Below are 27,113 nucleotides of genomic sequence, written 5' to 3' on the forward strand. Positions count from 1 at the left end.
AGGCATTCCCTGTTGTGATTAGCTGCTAAAACTAAAACTGGCTTTCTTGGTTGCAGAGGCCTGAAGCTTACACAGACTCTACCTACCAAAAGAAGGGGAGAATTGAGTTTTATCTCAAAATCAGGTATCAGTATGGACACCAAGACAAGAACACAAAGAATCAGAATTACAAAGAATCAGAAAATCACACCTCCATAAGAAACTAGTAAAGCTCCAACAATGGACCCTGAAGAAATGGAGAGGTATGAAATAATAGACAATGGACAAGGAATTCAAAATATTTTTTAAAGAAAGACCATGAACTACAAGGCTATACAAATAAAATGAAATTTGGAAAACAGTACATGAACAAAATGAGAAGTTTGACAAAGAAATAGAAAAAAATAGAAATAAAAATTCTAGAGATTAAAGCTACAATGACTGAATTGCAGAATACAATAGAAATCATAGCCCACACACAGACAGACCATATGATTTAGCAATCCCATTCCTAGGTATATATCCAAAAAATTTGAAATCAGTATATCAGAGAGATACCTGCATCCCTGTGTTTTCTGCAGTACTGTTTACAATAACCAAGTTATTGAATGACCATAAGTATCCATCAATGGATGAAAAGATAAAGAAAATATAGCATATATACACAATAGAATATTATTCAGCCTTAAAAAAGTAGAAAATTATGTCATTTGTGACAACATAGATGAAGCTGAAGGATATTATGCTAGTGAACTAGTCAGGCACAGAAAATAAATACCATGTTTTCACTTATATGTGGAATCTAAAATTTTTAAAAAATTAAACACATAGGAGCAGAGACCTGAATGGTTGTTACTAGAGGCTGGAAGTGGAAAAAATGAGGAAATGTTAATCAAAGGGTATAGTATTTATTTATACAGAAAGTATCAATATTTGAGGTGATAGATATGCTAATTAGTTTGATTCAATCATTTCCCACTATCTACATATATCATAGTATCACTTTGTACCCTATAGAGATATATAATTATGCTACATGTGGTAGAACACACCTATAATCCCAGCAGGAGAATCATAAATTCAAGGTCAGCCTCAACAACATAGGATGCCCAGTCTCAAACTACAAAATAGAAAGGACTTTTGATGTAGGATGTAACTTAGTGGTAAAGCAACCCTGAGTTCAATTCCCAATACCAAAATAAATAAATAAATAAATATATATATATATATATATTTGATAGATATTGACAAATTTTAATATATATATATATCTCTAATTTTTTAAAACATGACTAAAATGTCACCTGACTCTTTGAATGCCTACAAAACAACCCAACTGAAGGAAGCAGCACTAGAAAATGGGCTAACTGGTATTAGCAGCAAAATAATAAGCTACTCTGAGTTGATTAAAGATCTAGCAGGTTTTGATTCTTCAAAGACATGGACTATCCTTTTGGAGGATGGACAAGAATTATGAAAATGACCAAATAAATGCTAGTATATATATACAGGTTCCTGTTCCCACTGTCTGGTTTCATTTATACCACAAGAGGGAACTCGAAGTCATTTAGAATCAAACATTTATTACAAAATCATTATTTTGACACAAAGCACCATCATTCCACACCGGAAGGTTCCACATAAACTACACATGATCTAAATAAAACATCATATCACCTACATAAAATGCCATTGTACTATCCAGGAAATATTAATAACATCATCTATGAAATGCACAGAAGTTACAAAGATGCCACACAGTATGAAAAGCAAAACCAAGCATTTAAATCTTCATGGTGAATATTAAACACTACATTCACACATTCCCCACTTGCTTCTGGGCAAGCTATAAGCCATCCTGATAGGAATGCAAGATCAAAAGCTCAAAAGACTTCAGGAATTAAGCAATAAAGTTATTATGGCATTTTTAGCTCTGATTTAATATCATAACGACTTAAGGCTTCATCATTAACCTAGGCACCAATCATGTAATTTTTCTTCCCATGATGAACACAAGCTAAGGTAGATAAGAACTCCTTATCTTCTCTGTTAACTTAAAGGCCCGACCTAGAGGAAAAATATCTACATAAAACGGACTCACATTCCATTCTCTAGAGTTGTGTATCTACTGAGAAACCAGTTTGGAGAAGAGTGGGATGAGGTAAATAGGAATAGGAGTATCTTACTCTCTTTCCTCTACCCTTTTAAAACATACAATCTGCATATTTTGTAGTAAAATAAAAGAAAAACTGGATGGTATAGCCATTTTCACAATATTAATTCTGCCTATCTAGGAGCCTGAGAGTTCTTTCCATCTTCTAAGGTCTTCTTCAATTTCTTTCTTTAGTCTCCTGTAGTTTTCATTGTAGAGTCTTTCACCTCTTTTGTAAGACTGATTCCCATGTACTTTTTTTTTTTTTTTTTGAGGCTGCTATGAATGGGGTATTTTTTAAAATTTCTCTTTCAGTAGATTCGTTACTGATGTATAGGAATGCGTTTGATTTATGCGTTTGACATTATATCCTACTACTTTGCTGAATTCATTTATTCTAGAAATTTCTGGTGGAATTTTTTGGATCTTCTAAATATAGAATCATGTCATTGGCGAATAGTGATAGTTTGAGTTCTTCTTTACCTATTTGTATGCCTTTAATTTCTTTCTTCTGTCTAATTGCTCTGGCTAGAGCTTCAAGGCCAATGTTGAATAAAAGTGCTAAGAGAGGGCATCCTTGTCTTATTCCAGTTTTTAGAGGGAATGCTTAATGCTTTCAATTATTCTCCATTTAGAATTATGTTGGTCTTGGGTTTAGCATATATGGCTTTTAAGATGTTGAGGTATGGTCCAGCTATTCCTGGTTTTTATAGTGTTTTGAATATGAAGGGGTTCTGCATTTTATCAAATGCTTCTTCTGCATCTATTGAGATGATCATATGATTCTTGTTTTTAAGTCTATTCATACGATGAATTATGTTTATTAATTTCCATATGTTGAACCAATCCTGCATCCCTGGAATGAACCTCACTTGATCATGGTACACTATCTTTGTAATATGTTTTTGTATGCAATTTATCAGAATTTTATTGAGGATTTTTGCATCTTAGTTCAACAGGGATTTTGGTCTGAAATTTTCTTTCTTAATATGTCTTTGTCTGGTTTTGGTATCAAGGTGATATTTGGAAACAATTCCCTCTTTTCTATTTTATGGAATAATTTGAGGATTGGTGTTAATTCTTCCTGGAAGGTCTTGTAGAACTCGGCTGAGAATTCCTCAGGCTTTACTTAATTGGCAGATTTTGATGGCATTTTCTATTTCATTACTTGAAATTGTTCTGTTTAAATCATGAATGCCCTCCTGATTCAGTTTGGGTAGGTCCTCTGTCTCTAGAAATTTGTCAATGTCTTCAATATTTTCTATTTTATTGGAGTATAAATTTTTAAAAATTTTGAATTATCTTCTGTATTTCAGTTGTGTCCATTGTGATATTTCATTTACCACCACATATTTTAATAATTTGGGTTTTCTCTTTTTCTCTTTGTTAGTGTGGCTAGGGGTTTATCAATTTTATTTATTTTTTCAAGGAATCATATTTTTGTTTAGTCAATTTTTTGAATTTTTTCTTTTGTTACAATTTCATCGATCTCAGCTCTGATTTTAATTATTCCCTGTCTTCTGTTTTTGGTATTGTTCTTCTTTTTATAGGACTTTGCAATGTAATATTAGTTCATGTATTTGTTGACTTTTTATTCTTTTAATAAATGAGCTCAGTGCAATGCATTTTCCTCTTAGTACTGCCTTCACAGTGTCCCAGAGATTTTGGTATGTTGTATTGGTATTTGCATTATCTCTTAAGTATTTTTTTTTATTTCATCCTTGATTTCTTCTACTATCCATGTGTCATTCAATAGTGTATTATTTATTCTCCATGTGTTAGAGTAGCTTTTATTTTTTATCACTGATTTCTAATTTCAGTCCATTATGATTTGATAGAATGCAAAGTATTATCTCCATTTTTTTGTATTTACTAAGAGCTGCTTTGTGGTATAAGATACGATTTATTTTAGAGAAGGATCCATGTACTGCTGAGAAAAGAGTGTATTCGTTTGTTGATGGATGAAATATTCTATATATGTCAGTTAAGTCTAAATTACTGATTGTATTATTTAGTTCTTTAGTTTCTTTATTTAGTTTTGTTTGGAAGCTCTATCTAGTACTGAGAGAGGTGTGTTAAAGTGACCCAGTGTTACTCTGTTGTGGTCTATTTGATTCTTGAAATTGAGACGTGTTTGTTTGATGTACATAGATGCTCCATTGTTTGGGGCATAAATATATACAATTGTTATGTCTTGCTGATATATAATTCCCTTCAGTAGAATGAAATATCCTTCTTTGTGTCTTCTGATTAACTTTGGCTTAAAGTCCACTTTATCTGATATGTGGAAGGAAACCCCTGCTTCTTTACGCAATCCGTATGAGTGATATGTTCTTAACCTATCCTTACACCTTCAGTCTGTGATGTCTTTGCCTATGAGATAAGTTTCTTGGAGACAGCATAATGTTGAGTCTTGTTTTTTAATCCAATCTGCCAGTCTACATCTTTTGATTGATGAGTTTAGGTCAAGAATATTCAAGGTTATTATTGAGATATGAATTCTCAGGCATTTTGGTTTATTTCTGGTGTTTAATTCAATTCTTTCTCCTTTTTTTTTTTTCAGTGCTGGGGATTGAACCCAGGGCCTTGTGCTTGCAAGGCAAGCACTCTACCAACTGAGCTATATCCCCAGACCCTAAGTTTGTCCTTTGATTGACTATTCCTTTATTGTAGTTCTTCCCTTTGCTAGTTTTCACTTTTTTTTTTTTTTCACTTCATCCACACGGAATATTTTGTTGAGAATGTTTTGTAGTTTTGTAGGCTTTCTAGTTGTGAATTCTTTCAATTTTTGTTTATTGTGGAAGGTTTCTATTTCATCTTCAAATCTGAAACTTAATCTTGTGGGATATAAAATTCTTGGTTGGCATCCATTTTATTTCAGAGCTTGAAATATGTTGTTCCATGTCCTCCTAGCTTTGAGGGTCCGGGTTGAGAAATCAGTTGAGATCCGAATTGATTTCTCCTTATATGTAATTTGATTTTTTTCCTCTCATGGAGTTTTAGACTTGATCCTTATTCTGTATTTTATTCATTCTCATTATAAGATATCTTAGTGTGGGTCTGCTGTAATTTGGCATATTTGGGGTCCTGTAAGCTTCTTCTATTTGACTTTCCATTTCATTCCTTAGGTTTGGGAAATTTTCTGATATTATGTCATTGAAAAGATTGTGCATTCCTTTGGTTTGTATTTCTTCTCCTTCATCTATCCTAATAACTCTTAAATCTGGTCTTTTTATGTTATCCCATAATTCTTGGAAGTTCTGTTCATGGATTCTTACCATCTTCTCTGCATGGTCAACTTTATTTTCAAGAGTATATACTTTGTCTTCATTGTCTGAGGTTCTGTCTTCCAAATGTCTGTCTTCCTAATCTGTTTGTGATGCTTTCAATTGAATTTATAATTTGGTTTATTGATTCTTTCATTTGGAGGATTTCTGCTTGATTCTTTTTTTTCCCACAATCTCTAACTCTTTATTGAAGTGATCTTTCACTTCCTGTATTTTCTCTTTGATTTCACTCTTTATACCATCCTTTACTTCACAGAGTAGTTTAACTATGTACATTCTAAACTCCTTCTTGGAACTATTCATGGATAGGCAGAATTAATATTGTCTAAATGGTCATACCACCAAAAGTGCTATACAAATTTAATGCAATTCCTATTAAAATCCCAATGACATTCCTCATAGAACTAGAAAAGCAATCATGAAATTCATTTGGAAAATAAGAGACCCAGAATGGCCAAAGCAATCCTTAGCAAGAAATGTGAAGGAGGAGGCACCATAATACCAGACTTCAAACTATACTACAGAGCTATAGTAATAAAAACAGCATCGTACTGGCACCAAAATGGACACACAGAACAATGGTACAGAATAGAAGACACAGAGACAAACCCACATAAATACAGTTATACTAGATGAAGGTACCAAAAGCATTCACTGAAGAATAGATAGCCTATTCAACAAATGGTGCTGGGAAAAATGGAAAGCCACATGTAACAAAATGAAATTAAACCTTTATCTCTCACCCTGCACAAAACTCAACTTAAAGTGGATCAAAGACTTAGGCAGTAGAACAGAGACCCTATACTTACTAGAAGAAAAAGTAGGCCCAAATTTGCCATGTCAACCTAGGATCTGACTCCCTTAACAAGACCCCTAAAAGTACAAGAAGTTAAACAATAATCAATAAATGGGATGGATTCAAACTAAAAACCCTCTTCTCAGCAAAAGAAACAACGAATAATGTTAAGCAAGAGCCTACAGATTGGGAGAAAATCTTTACCACATATACCTCAGATAAAGCATTAATCTTCAGGATATATAAAGAACTCAAAAAATTTGGAACCATAAAAACAAATAACCCAATCAATAAATGGGCTAAGGAACTGAACAGACACTTCATGGAAGAAGATATACAATCGATCAACAAATATATGAAAAAATGTTCAACATCTCTAGCAGTTAGAGAAATGCAAATCAAAACTAGTCTAAGATTTCATCTCACTTTAATCAGAATGGCAATTATCAAGAAAACAAGCAACAATAAATGTTGGTGAAGATGTGGGAAAAAAAAGGTACACTCATACATTGCTGTTGGGAATGCAAAACGGTACAACCATTATGGAAAGCAGTATGGAGATTCCTCAGAAAACTTGGAATGGAACCACCATTTGACCCAGCTATCCCACTCCTCAGTTTAGTCTCAAAGGACTTTAAAATCAGCATACTACAGTGACACAGCCACATCAATGCTTATAGCAGCTCAACTCACAATAGCTAAACTATGAAACCAACCTAGCTGTCCTTCAACATACACATGGATAAAGAAAATGTGGTATGTGTATATGTGCACATGATGGAATATTACTCAGCTCTAAAGAAGAATGAAATTATGGCATTTGCTGGTAAACGAATGAAACTGGAGAATATCATGCTAAGCAAAATAAGCCAAATCCAAAAAATCCTAAGGCCAAATGTTTTCTCTGATTTGTGAATGCTAATTCACAATAAGTGGGGGAAGCTCTAAGCAAGAATAGAGTTACTTTATATTAGGTAAAGGGGGGTGCAGGAAGGGTAAGGGCTATGAGGGTAGGAATGATAGTAGAGTGAAATAGACATTATTACCTCATGTACATATATGACTGCATGACTGATATGATCCTACAACATGTACAATCAGAAAAACAAGAAATTATACTCCATTTATGTATGATTTATCAAAATGCATAAATGCTTTCTACTATCATGTATAACTAATTAGAACAAATTAAAAATTAAAATATAAAAAAAACAGGATAAACATCTCTATCACCTATCATAAGGGAATCTAACAAGTTGGAAGCTTTTTTTAATTGTTGGGATATTTAGGGCTTAAAAAAGCAGCAGATAAATGATCCTTCAGAGATTTAAAATGAGTTATTTGTTGCTGGGGCTGAGAATGACAGTTGTATTCAAATCGTCTTTTTCTCATTCTCCTTTAATAAAGCCCTTAAGTTTAGTCCAGCACATAGCCACTCAGTTAAAGATTACATTCCCCAGCCTCCTTTACAGTTGGGGAATATAACCATGTGAATAAGTTCTGGTCAACTGTATTGCTGGAAAAACAAAATGAAAGACTAGGTGCCTAACACACCGCACCACTATATCAACCCTAGGTGGCAAACAATTATGCTCTTATATGGGAAAAACATTTTTCAGGAGGCTGAGACAGGAGGATCCAAAATTTGAGACCAGTCTCAGAAAATTAGCAAGACCCTCAGCAATTTAATGAGACCCTGTCTCAAAATTAAAACATAGAAAAAGGACTGGAAATATGGTTCGATGGTAAAGTTCCCCTGGGTTCAAACCCCAGTACCAAAAGAGAAAGGAAAGAAGGAAGAAAGGGAGGGAGGAAGAAGTTAATTCTATCATGTTTAAATATGTTGACTTTTATTACAACAGTAAATTTATATTCTAACTAATCCAGTCACCAATAAATCATAGTCATTTCTTGTTATCTGTGGCAGTTACATTCTATTGAGTCACCAACAATAGTGAATGCAGAATACTAGTGAATACTGCATCACTGCACAGGGGGAGAACAGAGGAATTTCCTGTGAGACTCCAGTTATAACATTTTCATCAGTGAAGACAAAACTTTATTTCATAAGTTTCTGCTTAAAGACATTTTATTTAAAATATATTATTGGTTTATTAACTGTGCTTACAGTCAACAGCCCTATAGCTCATACCCAAACAAAGCTCATTTGAAATATTTTTCCAGAAGGCACATCTAGACTTAATGCAAAAAGGAATTACTAGCTAGTAGTTTAGCACTATATCTGGGAGTCATTTAGAACAAAAATCACCATCAAAATACACAAAAAAGTGAAAAATGTGGCACTAAATAGACCATAAAAGGATGTTTGTTTATAGTAGAAGAGCTGAAGGAAGAAGGCAGACTTACTGACCTCAGCCAGAAAGTGTACTTGGAAAGACTCAAATATTTTGCTGCTTTGTACATATCTGCAAAAACCCCAGATTTCTGAACAAATTATAATAAATTGACAAACTCACAAATATGGAACCTGTGAATAATGAGGATCAACTATATTTGGGGAGTTCATGTGACAAGTTAGGTGGTCTAAAAGTCACTTCCTCAGTATCCTACTCAGCTTTTAGTACCCAGATTAGCCCGCCTCCTTTTCCATTAACACTTTTGTTTCTCTGCTGGATTCCCTAATTTCTCTTTAGAAGTTGCAGGGCTTTTTTTTCTTTTTTTTTTAAGCATATTTAGATAACATTCCTAGAGAAGAAAGATGAAGTAACAGAGAGTATACTTCCTAAGTTTCTGTAAAGGCACAAGGTTCATAAAAATTTAGTCAAATACCAAATGATCTCAATGATACAGCAGATTCAAATTAATGTTTTTTCTCTCCTGATATTTAATTGAAACCAGTTACTTCATTGCTTAAGTCAAAACTTTCGTATGAATTGCTGGTAATATCATTACTTGCTAGTACAAGGTAATGATAGCGAAAGGGTATTTTCAGAGCCAGCATTTATTTGGAGGAAAAGAGGCATATAAAATGCCCATTCACAAAGTGTGAGGGTACATCTCAGCTCGTAGAATCCCAGTCTGACTTCTGAGACCAGTCACCTAAGCGGAATTAATATCCACGAAAATTAATTAGAATTAAAGAGTAGACTATACTTAGAAACCAAAAATCATCTCCCAGCTAATGTAATAAGAAATCATCTTGATTTATGCAACACTGAATCATTTCACTGTATATGATACAAAAGAAAATCTTAATTCTACATTGGTAGAAAATCAATGGTTAACAATACATGAAAACTATAACTGATATTCATCATAAATATTAAGTGAATTCAAAAGAATAACATGTCTAAGTACACTGGATAATGAAGAAACATAGTACAGAGAGAAATGGTACTAGGCAAATTTCAAGTGGATTGACACTGTCCTTTTGCAATGGTACTACAATTAATTCAAACTCACCCATCGTGTCAACTCCTTTCCTGCCAGCACGACCAACCATCTGCTTGTAAGTAAGAATATCTAGAGGTCGACCACTGAAAATAGGAGTCCGAATAATCACACGACGGGCAGGTAAATTCACCCCAGAAGAAAGAGTAGAAGTTGCTGCCAAGACCCGAATGAGACCTTGACGAAAGGCTCCTTCGATGATATCCCTCTCCTCGAAAGTAAGCCCTAAAAAGAAAGGGCGTTCCAAAAAACATATTTATTAGCACATGATGAAAATGTACTTGATAACTTACAAATGGATCTGAGGGTTTGTTACAAGCCTCTAAAGATTTTCTTAAGCTATTATTATGACAACAAAGAAATCATCAGTCTATATATTTAAGTGTATAATCTGCCACCCCTACCATATCTTCTAGATCTAGGGTCAAAAACTTTTCCTATATTTCAGATTTTGCAAAATCGATGATCTCAGTTGTAACTATTCTGCCCTGCCACCATCACATAAAAACAGACATGGAACAAGAAGGCATGATAGTGTTATGATAAAACTTTTTTAAAGAAAGAGATGGCAAGCTAAATTTGGCCAGCACACTATAATTTCTCAATCCCTATTCTTTTGTGTGCTCTTTTAATTTTAAATTTTTAAATTTAAATTTAAATTTTGAATCATATGTATACACAGGTATATGTATATATAGATATCAGGATTAAAAATCATATAATAGTTATCATTTTATATATGAAATGATAAATATTTAAAAGAAGTTTAAAAAGTTAAATTCTCAATCATAGAAACTACATATTCTTTCTCACATCCTTAGCACACATGATCATGGATAGAACACTTCCTGGAAAAAAAAGTTCTTTAATTCAGTGACTGTCGTAATCTATGATTTTTAAACATTCTCCAAATGCACTTTGACAATTTCTAATATAAATTGGATTTTGATATATCGGTGAGAATATTTCAATACTCTTGAGATAAAAAGATACATTCAGAATGGCATAAAAGTAACAAGTACACTCTAACCTAAATTATAAGAAAACAGTACAGAAACATAATAATTTTAGAATTTACTTCCCCAATGATTCAAAAAAGACTACATAGTATTTATACACTGAATAGATAAGTAAACTTGAGCACATTTGTTTTACTCATTTAACTTAATCATGCAATTTCTTAAAATGAAACCTAAGAATATTGAAATTAACAAAATATTTCTTGTTAGTAATAATGAGATAATAAGATATTTCTTGTTAATAAATGAACACAAATATAAAAATGAAGAAATTGAGAATTTTTAGAGAGGGCTTCTTGATAACAGATTATAAATATGAAATAATACCTGCGTGATGAAATGCTACTCCCCATGGTACAGTGTTTTGCAACACAACGTCTAGTCCTGAAGGCGAACGTTTTAACTGGTCCATTACTTCCAGGAGGCCTTTTTGTTCCAGAATCACTGGTGGAAATTCGGATGGTTTTACCAAACCTGTCACATACACAAAAAAACACCTCAACACTGTTCACCTCTTAAAGTGTTATTAGTCTACATCATGACAGAGATAAATACTAGGGGATGGTTCAAAAACTGCTGTGTACTGTAAAGACCTAAGGATTTTTAAAACTACTGATACCTGAACACTGTGATGTGATTGGTGTAGGGTGTAACCTGCACATAAGGAATCTTTAATTCTTTCCAGGTTATTTTAAATGGGCACCAAAGTTTAGAAACTCTGCATTAGGATGATGCCAAACCTACTGGTGGGGGATCAAAGGTACCTCTAAAGGAAGGAAAGGATTACAGATACTAATTACCATTCAAAGCCTAAAACCCTTGCTGAAGGTGCGTGTCCAATCAACCAGCAGTACCGGTACCATCTTGTTCTCTATGAAAAGTATTCCAGCCTAATCTGGAATAACCATTCACACAATACCTTCTGGCTGTGTTTCTCTCTGTAACCTTATACCCGAGTAAGACTTTAAATATCTTAAATGCAGAAACTATGGTTTCTTTTTTTTTTTTTCCACATTTTTTACTGATGTATTATAGTAAATATTGATGGGATTTGTTACATATTCATATGTGCACATAATATGAATATGATTTAGCCAATATCACTCCCCAGTACTCCCCTGCTACGACCCACCCCTTGGTCCTTTTCCTCTACTGATCTTCCTTTGATTTTTATGAAATCTACCCCCACTTTTATTTTCCTTTATCCTCTCATTTTGTTTTGTGTTTTTGTGGTGCTGGGGATTGAATCCAGGGCCTTGTGCTTGCAAGGCAAGCACTCTACCAACTGAGCTATCTCCCCAGTCCTTCCTTTATCCTCTCTAGCTTCTGCATATGAGAGAAAATATATGACCCTTAACCTTCTGAGTTTGACTAATTTTGCTTAACATGATGGTCTCTAGTTCTATCCATTTTCTTGCAAATGACATAATTTCATTTTTCTTTATCTGAATAAAACTCCATTGTATATATGTACATTTTCTTTAGCCATTCATCTGTTTTGATAGACACCTAGGCTGGTTTCATAGTTTGATATTGTGAATTGTGCTGCTATAAACATGGGTATGGATGTATCACTGTAGTAAGATGACTTGAATTTTTCAGGATAAATACTAAGAAGTGGTTAAAGCTGGGTCACGTGGCAGTTCCATGTCTAGTCTTTTGAGGACTTTCCATACTGATTCCCACAGTGACTGTACTAATATATAGTCCAACCAACAGTGTAAAAGTGTACATTTCTCTCCACATCCTCTCCAGCATTTATTACTTGTATTCTTGATGACTGCCATTCTGACTGGTATGAGATAAAATCTCAGTGTAGTTTTGATTTACATTTCACAAATTGCTAAAGATGTTAAACACTTTTTCATGTATTTGTTGATCAATTGTATTTCTTCTTTTGAGAAGTGTCTGTTTAATTCATTTACCCATTTATTAACTGGGTTATTTGATTTTTTTCAGTGTATTTTTAGTTCGTTACATATTCTAGACATTAATCCTCTACCAGAAGAGTAGCTAGCAAAGATAATCTCCTATGGGTTCTCTCTTCACATTCCTAATTGTTTCCTTTGTTGTGCAGAAGTTTTTAATTTGGTGCTGTCCCATTTATTATCTCTTGGCGTTATTTCCTGATCTGTAGGGGTCCTATTGAGAAAGCCATTGCCTGTACCTCAAAGCTGGAGTGTTAACCCTACATTTTCTCCTAGGAATTGTGCATGGTTTCTGGTCTAATTCTGAGGTCTTTGATTCACTTTGAGTTGACTTTTGTGGAAGGTGAGAGGTGAGGGTGTAGTTTTGTTCTTCTGCATATATATAATCAGGTATCCCAGCACCATTTGTTTAAAAAGTTGTCTTTTCTCCAACGTATATTTTTGGCACCTTTGTCAAGGATAGATGACCATATCCGTGTGGATTTGTCTTTGTGCCTTATATTCTGTACCATTGGCCAATGTATCTGTTTTTATGCCAGTGCCATGCAGTTTTTGTTATTTCAGTTCTGTAGTATAATTTGAAGTCAGATATTATGATGCTTCCAGCATTGTTTTTTTGGCTTCAAATTGCTTTGGCTATTCTGGCTCTTTTATTCTTCCAAATAAATTTTAGGACTGTTTTTTCTAGTTCTGTGTAAAACATCACTGGCATTTTGATGAGGGGGCTGTGTCAAATTTGTATATTGCTTTTGATAGTATGGCCATTTTAATAATATTAATTCTGCCTATCTGTGAACATGGGATGTCTTTCAATCTGAGATCTTCAATTTCATTTTTCAATGTTCTATAATTTTCATGGTAGAGGTCTTTCACCTCCTTGCTTAGATTTATTCCTAGGAATTTTTTTTTTTTTTTATTTTTTTAGGCTATCGTGAAGGGAACTGTTTTCCTGATTTCTTCCTCAGTAGATTCATTGTTGGTATATAAGAAAGCTATTGTTTTTTATATGTTGATTTTATAACTGCTACTTTGTCAAATTTTTTTATTAGCTCTAGCAGTCTTTTGGTTGATTTTTTTTTTTTTGTATCTTCTAAGTATAGGACCACATCATCTGCAAACTGTGGTAATTTGACTTCTTCCTTTTCTATTTGTATGTCTTTTATTTAATTCTCTTGCCTAATTCCTCTGGCTTGAATTTATAGCACTGTATTAAATAGAAGTGGTGAGAGTGGATATCCTTGTCTTGTCCTAGATTTTAAAGGAGATGTTTTCAGTTTTTCCCCATTTACTATAAGGTTGGCGTTGAGTTTTTAATGCATAGCCTTTATGATGTTGAGACAGGTTCCTTCTTTCCCTAGTTTCTTCAGTGATTTTATCATGAATGGGTGCAGAATATGTTGAAGGCTTTCTCTGCATCTATTGAGATTACTAAATCCTTTTTATCCTTAATTCTGTTAATGTGATGAATTACATTTATTGATTTCCATATCTTAAGCCATCTTTGCATCTCTGAAATAAAACTGACTTGGTTGTGGTGTACAATCTTCTTAATGTGTTGTTAAACATAATTAGATAATGTTTTATTAAGTGTTTTTACATCTAAATTCATCAGGGATAATGGTCTATAGTTTTCTTCCCTTGATGTGTCCTAATCTAATCTGGTTTTGGTATGAGTGTGATAATGGCTTCATAAAATGAATTTGAAAGTGTTCCATCACTTTCTATTTCATGGAATAATTTGAGGAGGGTTAGTTCTTCTTTAAAGATATGGTAGAATTCAGCTGAGAATCCATCCAGTTCCGAACTCTTTTGTTGGAAGTCTTTTTATTACTGCTTGTATCTCATTACAAATTATTGGCCTCTTTAGATTTTCTATGTCCTCTTGATTCAATTTTGGCAGACAGTTTTTGTCTAGAAATGTGTTCATTTCTTCTAGGTTTTCCAATTTATTGGAGTATAAGTTTTCAAAATAGTCCCTAATGATCTGCCGGATTTCTGAGATACCTATAGTGATTTCTGCTTTTTCATCTCATCTCTAATTTTATTAATTTGGTTTTTCTCCCTTTTTCTTTTGTTTAGTTTGGTTAAGGGCTAATTAATCTTGTTTACTTTTTCAAAGAACCACTGTGTTTCATGAATTCTTTGCATTTTCTTTTTATTCTCAATTTCACTGATTTTAATTCTGATCTTAAATTATATCCTTCCTTCTACTGGTTTTGGAATAAGTTTGCTTTTCTTTTTCAAGGGCCGTAAGGTGCATAATTAGGCTGTTTATTTGAGATCTTTCTGATTTTCTTATATGTACATGCATAGGTATAAGTGTTCCTCTTAGAACTGCCTTCATAGTGTTCCAGAGGTTCTGATATGTCACATCACTATTTTCATTTGAGTCTGAGGTTCTGGTATCACTATTCTTATTTGAATCTAAGAATTTTTAAATCTCTCCCTTGATTTCTTCTATTACCCATTCATCATTCAAAAGATTACTCTTTAATCTCCATGTGTTTATATAGTTTCTGTAGGGTTTGGTTGTATTAATTTCTAATTTCCTTCCATTATAATCTGATAAGGTGCAAGGAATTATACCATATTTTTGTATGTACTAAGAGTTGCATCGTGTCCAAAAATATGGTCTATTTTGGAGAAGGTTCTATGAGCTGCTGAGAAGAAAGTGTATTCAGCTGTTGATGGATGAAAAGTTTTATAGCTGTTTTTAACAGGTCCATTTGATTTATAGTATTTTACAGGTCCAAAGTCTTCAATGACTTTGTGTCTTAATGATCTATCTAATGGTGACAGAGGTGTTGAAATCACACAGTATTATTGTACCAGGGTCTATCTAGAACTTCAATTTGAGTATGGTCTCTTTTATGTATTTAGTTACAACCACATTTGGGGCATAAATATTTATTATTGTTATGTCTTGTCAAATTGTTCTCTTTACCAATATAAAGTGACCTTTTATCTCTTCTAATTTTGGTGTGAAATCTGCATTGTCAGGCATTGAGAGTAGCTAATCCTGCTTTTTTTTAAGGCTCCATTCACATAGTATTTCAATTTCCATCTTTTCACATTCAGCCTACAATTGTTGCCTGTAAGGTGCACTCTTGCAAACAACATATAGTTGGGTCTTGTTTTTTAATCCAATATGCCAACTTGTGTGTTTTAATTGGAGAGTGGAGACTATTTACAATCAATGTTATTATACAGAGATGTTAATTCCTGCGATTTTATTTTTTGTATTTAATATGATCCTCTTTCTCATTTGCTTAGTTACTCTTCAAATGAGATTTTTTTCTTTTGTGAGCTCTGAAGGGTTTTCTTTTTTTTATTATTTCTTCTGTGTGCAGTATTTCTTTGAGTTCTATTGTGCCATTTTTGTAGTCATGAATTCTTTTAGTTTCTGCTTATCTTGGAAGTTTTTTATTTTATCTTCAATACTAAATGATAGTTTGCTGGATATAGCAGTTTGGTTGACAGTTATTTTCTTTCAGAACTTGGAACACACTCTTGCAGAGTTTGTGCTGAGAAAACAGAAGTGATCCTGATTGGCTTGCCTCTAAATTTAATGTGATGCTTTTCTCTTGAGGCTTTTAAAAACCTATCATTGTTCTTTGAGTTCAGCAGTTTAATTATAATGTGTCATAGAGAGGCTATTTTTTGATCTGTCTACTTGGGGTTCTGAATGCCTCCTGTATCTGGTTGTCCATCTCATTCTGAAGGTTTGGAATGGCAAAATACTTCCATGCTTTACAATGTCACTTTGAGACAGATCAGGCTTTCCTTATTAACTTCCAAAAATATATTTAAATTCCTATTCCAGTGCAAAGAGTAACATAAAATTGTATATATAACTTATTGACAACACATTACTTTATCCAGCTATGAAATGTCAAGTGACATGAGTAAATATCAATCAAATTTGTTATTTATATAGAAATCTGAGACTATTGCTACAAATAATTTTAGTTTGGAGAACACCAACTTGGTAAAGTGTTCTTCCCTAAGCTTTACATTTAACTAAGTTTAACTTTTTTTCTTTTGTACCAGGGACTGAACTTTGGGGCACTTGACCACTGAACCACATCCCTAGCCCTATTTTGCATTTTATTTAGAGACAGGGTCTCACCGAGTTGTTTAGTGCCTCACCATAGCTGAGGCTGGTTTTGAACTTGTCATCCTCCTGTCTCATCCTCCTGAGTTTCTGGGATTACAGGCATGTGCCACCCATTGAGTTTAATTTCTGTTTGCTTTGACTAAGTCTATTTCTGATCCTTAACACTGTTTTCTAAATGTATAAGAGATTTAAGGCTATCCTTTCATTTTTGCTGCTACTAACCCATGCAGACCTGTGATTACTGTTACCATTTAAAAGTTAAACTCTAAAATTACAATTTAGAACCCCTACTGTATGGTAACAATAATCACAGATCTTCATGGGTTTAGCAGTACTAGTAAAAATCAAAGGATAGCCTTAAATCTCTTATAAATTTAGGAAACAGTGTTAATGATCAGAAACAGATTTAGTCAACACAAACAGATGTAAGACAGGTCTTCAAATGACAGTGTGGCCCTTCTATGTATACAGTGTATAAAAGAGACAACTTATTGGTTACCTCCCCAGTAAACCTTGATAAACTTATTATTCTATAAACTGTAACATAACACTTAGACAAGGCTCAGACTGATATAGTTCTCAGATGTATACTTACATCTAGTCACGTATATTTAGGGAGACAACTATATTGTTTTAATCTAAAATAGCTGTTTATCTAACCAGTTACAAAGTGATCACTTACAAACCCTAATTCCTTTAAGACTGGAGTCTGGCCATTAGTTTGGGTTTTTGACTTTTCTATTCTTTGTATTAAAGTATAGCTAAAGATTAACTGTCATTAATTTATGTGTGAAGCAATGTACACTGTCTTTTTGGTGAGTTTAGTTCAGCAGCAGAGTTTCTACCCTGCTAATTTATAGTGTTGCTGTAGGTTCTCAGCACCTCACAGAACAGGGGGAAACAAACAACAGCAACAACCAATGCAAACAATACACAGCATTAAATTAAATACTTGGTTTTTACTATGATATCTACAGTGTTAACTACCGCAAAAAAAAAAAAAAAAAAACAGAAGTGATAGGGTTAGCAATTGCCAACAGCAAAAACAGTAAGTAACCATGAACTGTATCTGGTATTAAAGCAAACAACAGGTGTCAACTGTGTCATCCACAGCAGTAATAATTGCAACAGCATTAATGATGGGGGCAGGAGTTATATAAGACAATTAGTACTAAAAAATGGTAAGAATACAATCAACCAAGAGAAAAAATGTGATAGGAAGGCAGAAAAGAGTTCATAATTTAAAAATGTGAACCAAGAACCAGGCATGGTGGTGAATGCCTGTGATCCCAGTGGATCAGTGCTGAGGCTGAGGATGTGGCTCAGTGGTTAAGCATCCCTGAATTTAATTTCCAGCACACACACACAAAAAAAAAGTGAAGTGAGAATGTAGAAGAGATGTAGCACATGATGGTTATAAGGAAGGAGGAGAAAAAGTAGAAATAACAAAGTAAAGGAGAGTGAAACAGAGAACAATAGAATTTGGCTGTTAGGAGAAGAGAGAAAAACAGACAAATGAAAAACAATACAAAACAAAACAAAAATATACCAATCAAAAACCCTAACTCTCAAAGGACAAGGCAAGGGAAAATAACAACCTTTAAAAAAATGCTAAAGGGCTGGGGAGATAGCTCAGCTGGTAGAGTGCTTGCTCGCAAGCACAAGGCCCTGATTTTGATCCCCAGTACCACAAAAAAAAAAAAAAAAAAAAGCTAAAAATGAGAAAAAAAGAAACAAATAGGTATATTTATATTTTCCCAGGACCCAATCAGCACAGCAAAAACACACAAACAGAAAAGAAAGAAAAAAAAAAGATTCCTAATGAAAAATTAAGGAATATGTTCTACTGAGATGGTCAAAGCAGTCAACAAGAATAGATGGACACTAGGAGGAAGCAAGATGGCAGGCTAGAGGAAGGCTGTGTTTGTTGTTCTATGACCTGGTATCCAAGCAGCAGGAATACTTCTCTGTGAGTAGGTAAAACAGGGATTTCTCTAAAACTCAATATTGGATAGTCAGAGTACCTTAGAGACTTAGAAATTTGGGTATAGTAAAGAAAAAAGACCACATTGGAGCCAACCTGACAGTAGTCCCAGCAGTAATACCAATAGCAGCTTGGCCAGCCACAGCACAGAGGGAGGCAAAAACACTGAGAAATACAATGGACAGACTTAGTGCAGAAAATCCTCAGATCGGTGGGTAGCTTGCCCTGGGCTGATCCAGAAGTTATTCTACCCAGTACACTGGTGCATGAAGGGCACCCCATGTTTCTGACTGTGTGTGGAGAGCCAAAGCAGCAGCCATCTTGAGGTATGATGCTGGGGCACTAGCTAAGTGAACCAAGAGGTCTGAGGTGGGTCCAATACAGGGTCCTGGCAGACACTCACCACATGACCTAGACTGTGTCTAAGTGAGAGCAAAAGCAGGCACAGACAGTACTTTACCCAGGGGAATACAAGACAGAGAGGAGAGCCCAGCTCCCTTCCCACTTTGAGTATGGCAGCTTGCAAGACTGGCTGAAGTGGGTCAGGAATTTGAATGGGTGGGTATGATTACTCTTCTGGACAAAGCCCAGCAAGCCTGGAAAGGTGTGGTCTGTGGATAGATGAAGGGGCGAAAGACTGGCTCCCCCTTCCCACGAAAGGAAACCTGAGTAGACTCCAGGGATATAGTCTCCAGCAGAGATCAGTAACTGTTGGGTCCTGGAGGTACTTTGATCTAATCTCTCCAGAGCAGTCACCATGGCCTGACTAGACCTAAGCCCTGACTTCAGGAACTCCAATCCCAGAAATCTGCAGCAGACCCACACTGGGAGTGCATCAAACTGGTGGTGCAGACGAAACTCCAGCCAACAGTACTTCCCATCGCACCCTACCTCATGATGCCAAGAAGGGAAACTAAGAATTTTTTAAATCCAACTGGCAACTTGGTGAGCAACATGAAAAGAGGAAGGGTTTAACAGCCCATGGCCCTACTCTTGTGTCAGTAGAGATAGAAAGTTTGATATAGATGATGATCATATATTCTCATTGACTATTTTGATCACCTCAATGGAAATGATTCCCTAATTTTTCATCAGGAATCACCAATTTTTTTCTAATATTTTTATGTACATGCTGAATGGTTAAAGGACATTTATACACATAAATATTTGTTTCTTTTTTTTCTCATTTATAGCACCTCTTTGAATGTACTTACTTTTCCTTGCCTTGTCTTTTGAAGGTTAGGATCTTTCATTAGTTTTTGATTAGTATTTTTTGGGTTTGTTTTATATTGTTCTTCATTTGTCTATTTCTTTTGTTTCTCTCTCTCTATTCTTTTGCTAACAGCCACGTTCTATTTTTCTTTCTCTTTCACTCTTCCTATAATTTTTACTTCTATTTTCTTTCCTCCCTCATAAACATCACATCCTGTATCTCTTCTACATTATCTCTGTTCACGTTTTGAAATTGTGAACTCTTTTCTACCCACCCATCTCATTTTCTTTCCTCTTAATAAGCTTCTTAATATCTTTTAGCATGAATTAGTTTATATAATGCCTGCTCCCAACATTAATACTATTACAAGTATTACTGTGGTGGATATCACAGATAACACCTGTTGTTTGATTTAATGCCAGATATAATGAATGATTACCTACTGTTTTTACTGATGGCAATTGCTGACCCCACCATTTCTGTTTAATGTGCCAATTAACATTGTAGATGTCATAGTAGGAAGTATTTAATGTTATATGTTGCATTTGTTGTTGCTACTATTTATCTCTCCCTAAATTGTGAGGTACTGGAAATCTAAGGGACACTGTAAGTACATAAACTATAAAGTACAAACTCTGCTGCTTCTGAAACATACTGATAGATGGGTAGACATATAATCAATATAAAAAAGAATGGGAGCAAACCATCCAAAACAACCCCAAATGCCTCAACAACAGACTCCACTGTCACCACAGTGCAGGAAATGTCAGAGAAGGAATTTAGAAAGTCTACAGTTAAAATATTGTATTTAGTAAAGATGATATAAGGACTGAAATCTGAGAAAATACAAGAAGTGAAAGATCACTTCAATAAGGACATAAAGATTCTGAAAAAGGATCAATTAGAAATCCTCAAAATGAAGGGATCAATAAACCAAATTAAATATTCAGTAGAAAGCATCATCAATAGACCACCTGAAAGACAGATTTTTAAGTATCCAACACAAAATATATAAACTTGAAAATAAAGTTGACCCTAGAGAAATGATACTAAGAGACCATGGACAAAATATTCACAAAATATGTGATAACATGAAAAGGCCAAATTTAAAATTCACTGAAACAGATGAAGGTTCTAAAAAACAAACTAATGGAATGGACAATCTTTTCAATGAAATAATGTCCCCCCAAAATTCAAACCTTAAGAATGAAATGGAAATTCAAATACAGGAGGCATACAGGACTCCAAATAAACAAAATCACAACCTAGCCACACCAAGACATACTATTACAAAAATGCCTAGCATACAGACTATAGATAGAATTTTTAAAGATGCTAGAAAAAAACAACAAATGACATTTAGAAGTAAACCAAACTGCATCTCAATGATTTTTCAACCCAGACCCTAAAAGCTAGGAGGTCTTAGAAGAATTCAAAGCTCTGAAAGGACATGAATGCCAACCAAGAATACTATACTACCAAGAACATTAGGCTTTAGAATTGAACATGAAATAAAAACCATCCACAAGCCAGGTGTGGTGGAGCATGCCTATAATCCAAGTAGCTTAGGAGGCTGAGACAGGAAGACATGAGTTCAAAGCCAGCCTCAGTAACATAGCAAGGCCCTAAGCAACTTAGGGAGCGCATGTCTCTCTAAATTTTTTTTTTAAAGGGCTGGAGATGTGGTTCAGTGGTTAAGTACCCCTGGGTTCAATCACCAGAATCAAAAAACAAAAACAAAAACAAAATCTTCCACAATAAACAAAAGCTAAAAGAATTTATAACTGGAAAGCCTCTACTACAAAATATACTCAATAAAATATTTCAAAACAAAGATAGAAAAATAAAAATGAAAACTGTTGGGGGCTGTGCCATGTTGACTGCGCCAGAATGGCGCCTGATCACATCGGCAGGGAGGAGGTTAATTGACATAAGCACACTCAGGTGATTTATCGTCCACACACACAATGTATGTGCATGTGTTCTCAAGCACTCCTAACTGTGCCTGCTCGGACATCTAGCGTCTTGCTAATCTTTGCGTAAGAGGCGTGGCCCTGCTCTCCACCTCCTGGAGGTGATATAAGCGTAGGCGGAGACAGCGAAACTCAGCAGCTAATACACAGCAGCAACTAGCAGAAAGAAGCAACACGGCAGCTAGTAGGGAAAAGCACAGCAGCTAGTAGAAAGAAGCACAGCAGCAGCTAGCAGAAGACACAGCAGCTAGTAGAAAGAAAAGACAGCAGAACGGCAGCTAGGAAGAAGAAGCTGCTAGCCAATAGAAGCAGCGAGTAGGGGCAGCGGCAGAAGGCAGATCGCAGAGCAGAGAACTGAGACGCATCACTAAAGCACCTTAGGTAGTCGCACCCTTAGTTCACAGGATGCAGGACGCACCAGTAAGAAGCAGTAGACCTTAAGTAAGGCGTAGCAAGTCTCTTTTCCTCTAAGCTCTAAGCAAAGCCTGTCCTTCTCTCAAAGTCTCTTTCTTAAGCAAAGTCTCTCTCTCTCTCTCTCCTCTCAAAGCAAGTAAACCTCATTTCCTTTATCCTCTATAAACAAACAAGCAAGAAAGCAGTGCACTAAAGAGAAAGATAGAAGTAGCTCAGTTTCCAGTCCATCACCCATAAGACCCGTGCAAATTGTTGCTGCAAGCAGTGACAAATATCCACAGATTTTGTACCGCAAAGAGCCAGCGACAAAAACCAGCATAGGGAGGAAATTCTAGAAGAATAGTCAATCAAAGGAGACTCATATTATACTTTAAAAAAGGATTAAATCAAAATAACAGGGAATAAAAATAATCTCTCACTAATAACATTCAATATAAATGATCTAGAAGAATCAATCTAAAGACAGGCTGGCAGATTGGATTACAAAACAAGACCAAGCAATACACTGTCTCCAAGAGACTCACCTCTTAAACAAAGACATAACCAACAAATTGGAGAACCTGGGAGAAGTGAATAAATCCTATAAATAAAATCATACCAAGACAAAATCACTAAGAAACAAAATATAGGCACACAAAAAGTGACTGCAAAAGTAATCAAATCCTTTCAAAAATGTAAAGCCCAGGAACACAAGGTATCACTGCTGAATTCTATATCATGCAGGGGGGAAAAATACTGATAATGAGCCTTCTCAAATCCTGCAAAAACTTGAAAAAGAAACACATTCAGATATATTTTACAAGGCCAGCACTACTCTATAACAAAGCTAGGATAAGAATGCTAGGAGAAAATAAAATTAAAGGCCAATATCCCTGATGAATATGGATTCAAAATTCCTCAACAAAATAACTCAGCTAGTAAACTAAATTCATCAGTATATTCAATAATTATAGACCATGATGAATTGGGATTTATCTGTGGGGTCCAGAACTGTTCAACATTTACAAGTCAATAAAGGTGGTCCACCACATCAATAGAATGATGGACAACAATCATATTATCATTTCAGCACATGCTGAAAGAGCAGTTGACATAATTCATCTTCTTTTTATGATAAAAACTCACAACAAATTGGGTTTATAAGGAATATATCTCAATATCATAAAAGCCATCTATCACAGATAAGTCCATAACTAAATTATATTCAAAAGTGAAAAGGTGAAAACTGTACCCAAAGACAAGGATGCCTACTCTCATCACTCAGATTCAACACAGTATTTGAAAGTCTTACAGAACTTATGAAAGAAAAAGAAATAAAACACAAATTGGAAAGAAAGAAATTAAAATGTCTGTCATGATGGCATGATCTCATTTACACAAAATCCTAAAAGCTATTAGAAAATGTTAGAATAAAAGAATTTAGTAAAGTTTCTGGGTACAAAATCAACATACAAAAATAAGTAGCAGACAGATATTGGAAGATGGTGGATTGGAGGCACTGAGCACTTTCCCTTCTCCGTAAGACAAAGCCAAAACAATAGGAGTATAGCTGCTTGTTGAGCTGGGTGGCCTTAGCAGAGCAACGGAAGAGAACAGTAGGGATAAAGACTTGGAGAAGCCCATGGATTTTGGAAAATAGAAGAGTGGGAGAAAAAGTGCCACACCACTTAACACATGGTATCAAGGCAGCAGGAGGGGAAATAACACTGGAAGAGGGAGGGTCCCAGAGAACTCCACTAGTGCAGAACCGGGCACCTTGCAGACAAGGTGCAAACAAGTTAAGAGACCTGGGGACTGCATAGCAACCTGGCTCTGGAGTTCTCTAAACTTCCCAGAATATTCTCATGGAACTATCATCAGGAGCTAACTTGAGAAGAGTCCTATTGTCTGAGTTGACACCTCTGGGGATTATAGACCCAAGAATTTTCTTATCTCTGGGACTCTGAACTCTATGACAATTTCACTGCACTAACATGGTAATGGCTGCTTCTTGAGACAGTATGGTCCAAAGGAGAGACACTGACACAACCCACTGAAAATTCTATGCCACAGGAAAACAGACGGTAACACGGAGGAGGGCAGGAGATGCTTACCTTTGAAACTGGTGGTTCAGGAAACCTCCTAACAGTCTTGGGGAATGAAGAGTCCCAAGTGAATTTTTGTGAGAATCAAGTATGAGGGGACTGATAATGTTGGCAGTGGACAGTATGTATGAAACCTGGTAACCTGCCTCCCAGAAGAGCCATAGCCTCTCACCACCTATGGATGTGTCCAGGGATGTGCTGCCATTTTCCCTGTCTTTAGAACATGTAGGTCAAAAAGTTACAGACAGAATTTTTACTTCGTGAGCTCAGCATTCTGACTTAGCTTGTTAATGTGCCACAATGATAATATTTGCCCTGCACTATGAGAGTCTTTGCCAACTGATCTCTGCATTCCATGCTAGCATGTTCTAGTGTCCAAAGCAGATGAGAGGAATTCCAACTAACTTTGGCAACTGATTCAATCCTATTAATCACCTGAGGAGTAGGACAACAGAAAGAACTAGGGGGTGAATGACCAAAGACTTCACTCTGTCTGCAGGGTACAAAGCTTAAGAAAATCCAAAGAGAGGATTTGATCAGCATAGATTGCAATCATTCATTCTCCCCACTTCTTTGAGGTGCCATAATGGGATAACATTGTTATGTAAAAATTTTAGAGTTTTATTTCTTGTTTTCCCCCTTTTACTTTTCTCCTCTTTTCTTGTCTTCAGACAGCCAGGAAACACTAGTCCTGAGGATCTCAGATTCTACTTTTGGCAAAGGATGCGCATCTGCTTCAGACATTGGCAACATGATAATTTCCAGACTGACCAGCTTTACCCTACTCTGACATTCCCACCCAAACATTCCTCCGGCCATGCAAACAGGCCAAAAACAGAACCAAAAGACATCCCAGCAAACAGGATGGGCAGGAAAGAACACACGTGGGCTCCACAAACGTGGCAATGGGAACTGCACCCACACAGGCATCTTCTGAAGGCAACACCTCCTCTACAAGGTCAGAAAGCAGTGGCTTCCATGGGGGCATAGGAACCTGGCAGGGGCATTGATGGGCTTCTCACTCACCACCCCTATACAGCATCCTCTGTGCTGACACAACACTATTCCTTGTGCCCTACACGCTGTGCTATAATGTACATTACATTTCAGTTACTAACATTAAAAAAATGCTGAAAGGTCATGAGGGGAGACATAGAGATGCTTAGCACTCACATCCCGAGTCAAGAGGGTGGGGCAGACACTAGAATTCCTTCACATCCTATGCACAGTAGCATTTGGGCAACACAGGAGTCTCACGCTCACTGTGCCAAGGTCTCACGCTCACTGTGCCAAGGTCTCACACTCACTGTGTAAGTGCTTCTGTTCAGGGTTGTGAAAATGGTTGTCATGTCTGGGTTGCGGGACTCCTGCCCATAAACTCCTGTGCATTTTGAAATTGCACTGACCTAAACATTCATCTTCCCCACCCTACCCCCAGACTGTGCTTGTGACCAGTAGGCAAGAAAAGGCCACAGGAAATTGTGGACCACAGGAGAACCTGGGAAGAACAGGCATTGGGACCAAGAGTAGAAAAGGGATGGTGGCTGTAGGAATGGAGTCCATGGTTTCAGGGCTTCTTGATGGAGGGGCCTCAGCAAGAAGGGGTTCTGCCTTCACCTGCCTGAATAATGTAGCAAAAGACCTCTTTTTACCTGGAGAGGAAGAGTCACCTTGCACACTAGCAGAAAGGTCAGTTATTTCTAGGAACAACAGGGGGCACACCAACCTGACAAGTCCCAATCCTGCTCACTGGCAGGTATATGGGGAAAGAGCCCAGGAAGTCCTGTCATTCCACTCCATAGACAAAAATCACACAAAATGCACAAAAGGAATTCCTTGGAGATCCAAGATGGCAGACTAGAGGGAGTCTGCATTCCTTATTGCTCCATAACTTGGGATTCAAGCAGAGGAAATACTGTTTCTCTACAAGGTCGTTGTTGCTACCCACCAATCCCCGGCTGTTTACCCCATTCATCCACAGTGATCATTCACCATCTGCCAGCATATCGCCTGCCTTTTGAGTGTAGATTGCTCACTAAGTGCCACCTGTTATCCACCATTTGCCCATTTGCCTGCTTCTTGCCTGCTCATCACCCACCTTTCATCTAGTCATCACCCACTGTTGGACATCCACTAGCAGATTGTCCCCCATTAGCTTGCAGTCCAGCCGCAGATGGCCAGCAGATTGCCTGCTGCCCACTGTTGCCTGGAAGTCCATTGTCACAGTACCCACAGGTTTGGTTTCATGTGGTTGCCCGCCATTTTAGGACAACAGCTAGGGCCTGCAGGTTTGCCGCCACCACCTCCACCATCTGAGGGTGCGGCCACCTCATCTGGGGACTCAGGCCAGGTCCTGGAGATACATGGGGTATCTGCAGGGCATGTTGCACCTAAGGTCTTTCTGCTCAGTGTAATAATGCTTGCTATCTGGCTACCTCTTTGCTCCTTGGTGTGAGTGCATCCCTGATGGTCTCTGCAAGTTGAAAGGGCACTGAGATCTTAGGACTGCAGCAAGACAGGCCCTGGGGAAGCTGAAGCCCAGGTCCATCAGATTGCAGCTGGGTTTGTGTGGGCCAGTCTGGGTCTACCAAGTCTGTGGAAAGCAGGAGAGTAGGGGCAGTTTCCTGGGGGAGCACAGGTTGAAGAAACTGGAGAAAACTGAGCTCTTTCCAGCTCTGTGAGTCCTGATACGTGTAGGGACGGAAGAAGCCAGCTACGGCAGGTGGGAGGACTAACTGTAAGAGGGTATGAAGACA

The 27,113-nt window shown here is 36.3% G+C and overlaps 1 protein-coding gene across 2 annotated transcripts in view; it reads right to left on the reverse strand.

Moving 5' to 3' along the window:
- POLQ (DNA polymerase theta) overlaps positions 1-27,113 on the reverse strand; it is a 156,827-nt gene that overhangs the window by 97,486 nt on the left and 32,228 nt on the right. For both annotated transcript variants that reach the window (XM_079155257.1, XM_079155258.1), the window contains exons 8-9: positions 10,972-11,118; positions 9,638-9,850 (exon numbers count right to left, since the gene is read on the reverse strand). In XM_079155257.1, coding sequence (XP_079011383.1) covers positions 9,638-9,850; positions 10,972-11,118 — 360 coding nt within the window. The remainder of the gene's footprint in view (positions 1-9,637; positions 9,851-10,971; positions 11,119-27,113) is intronic.

Source organism: Sciurus vulgaris (genome assembly GCF_902686455.1).
Source record: "Sciurus vulgaris genome assembly, chromosome: 10".
NCBI classification, from domain to species: Eukaryota; Metazoa; Chordata; class Mammalia; order Rodentia; family Sciuridae; genus Sciurus; species Sciurus vulgaris.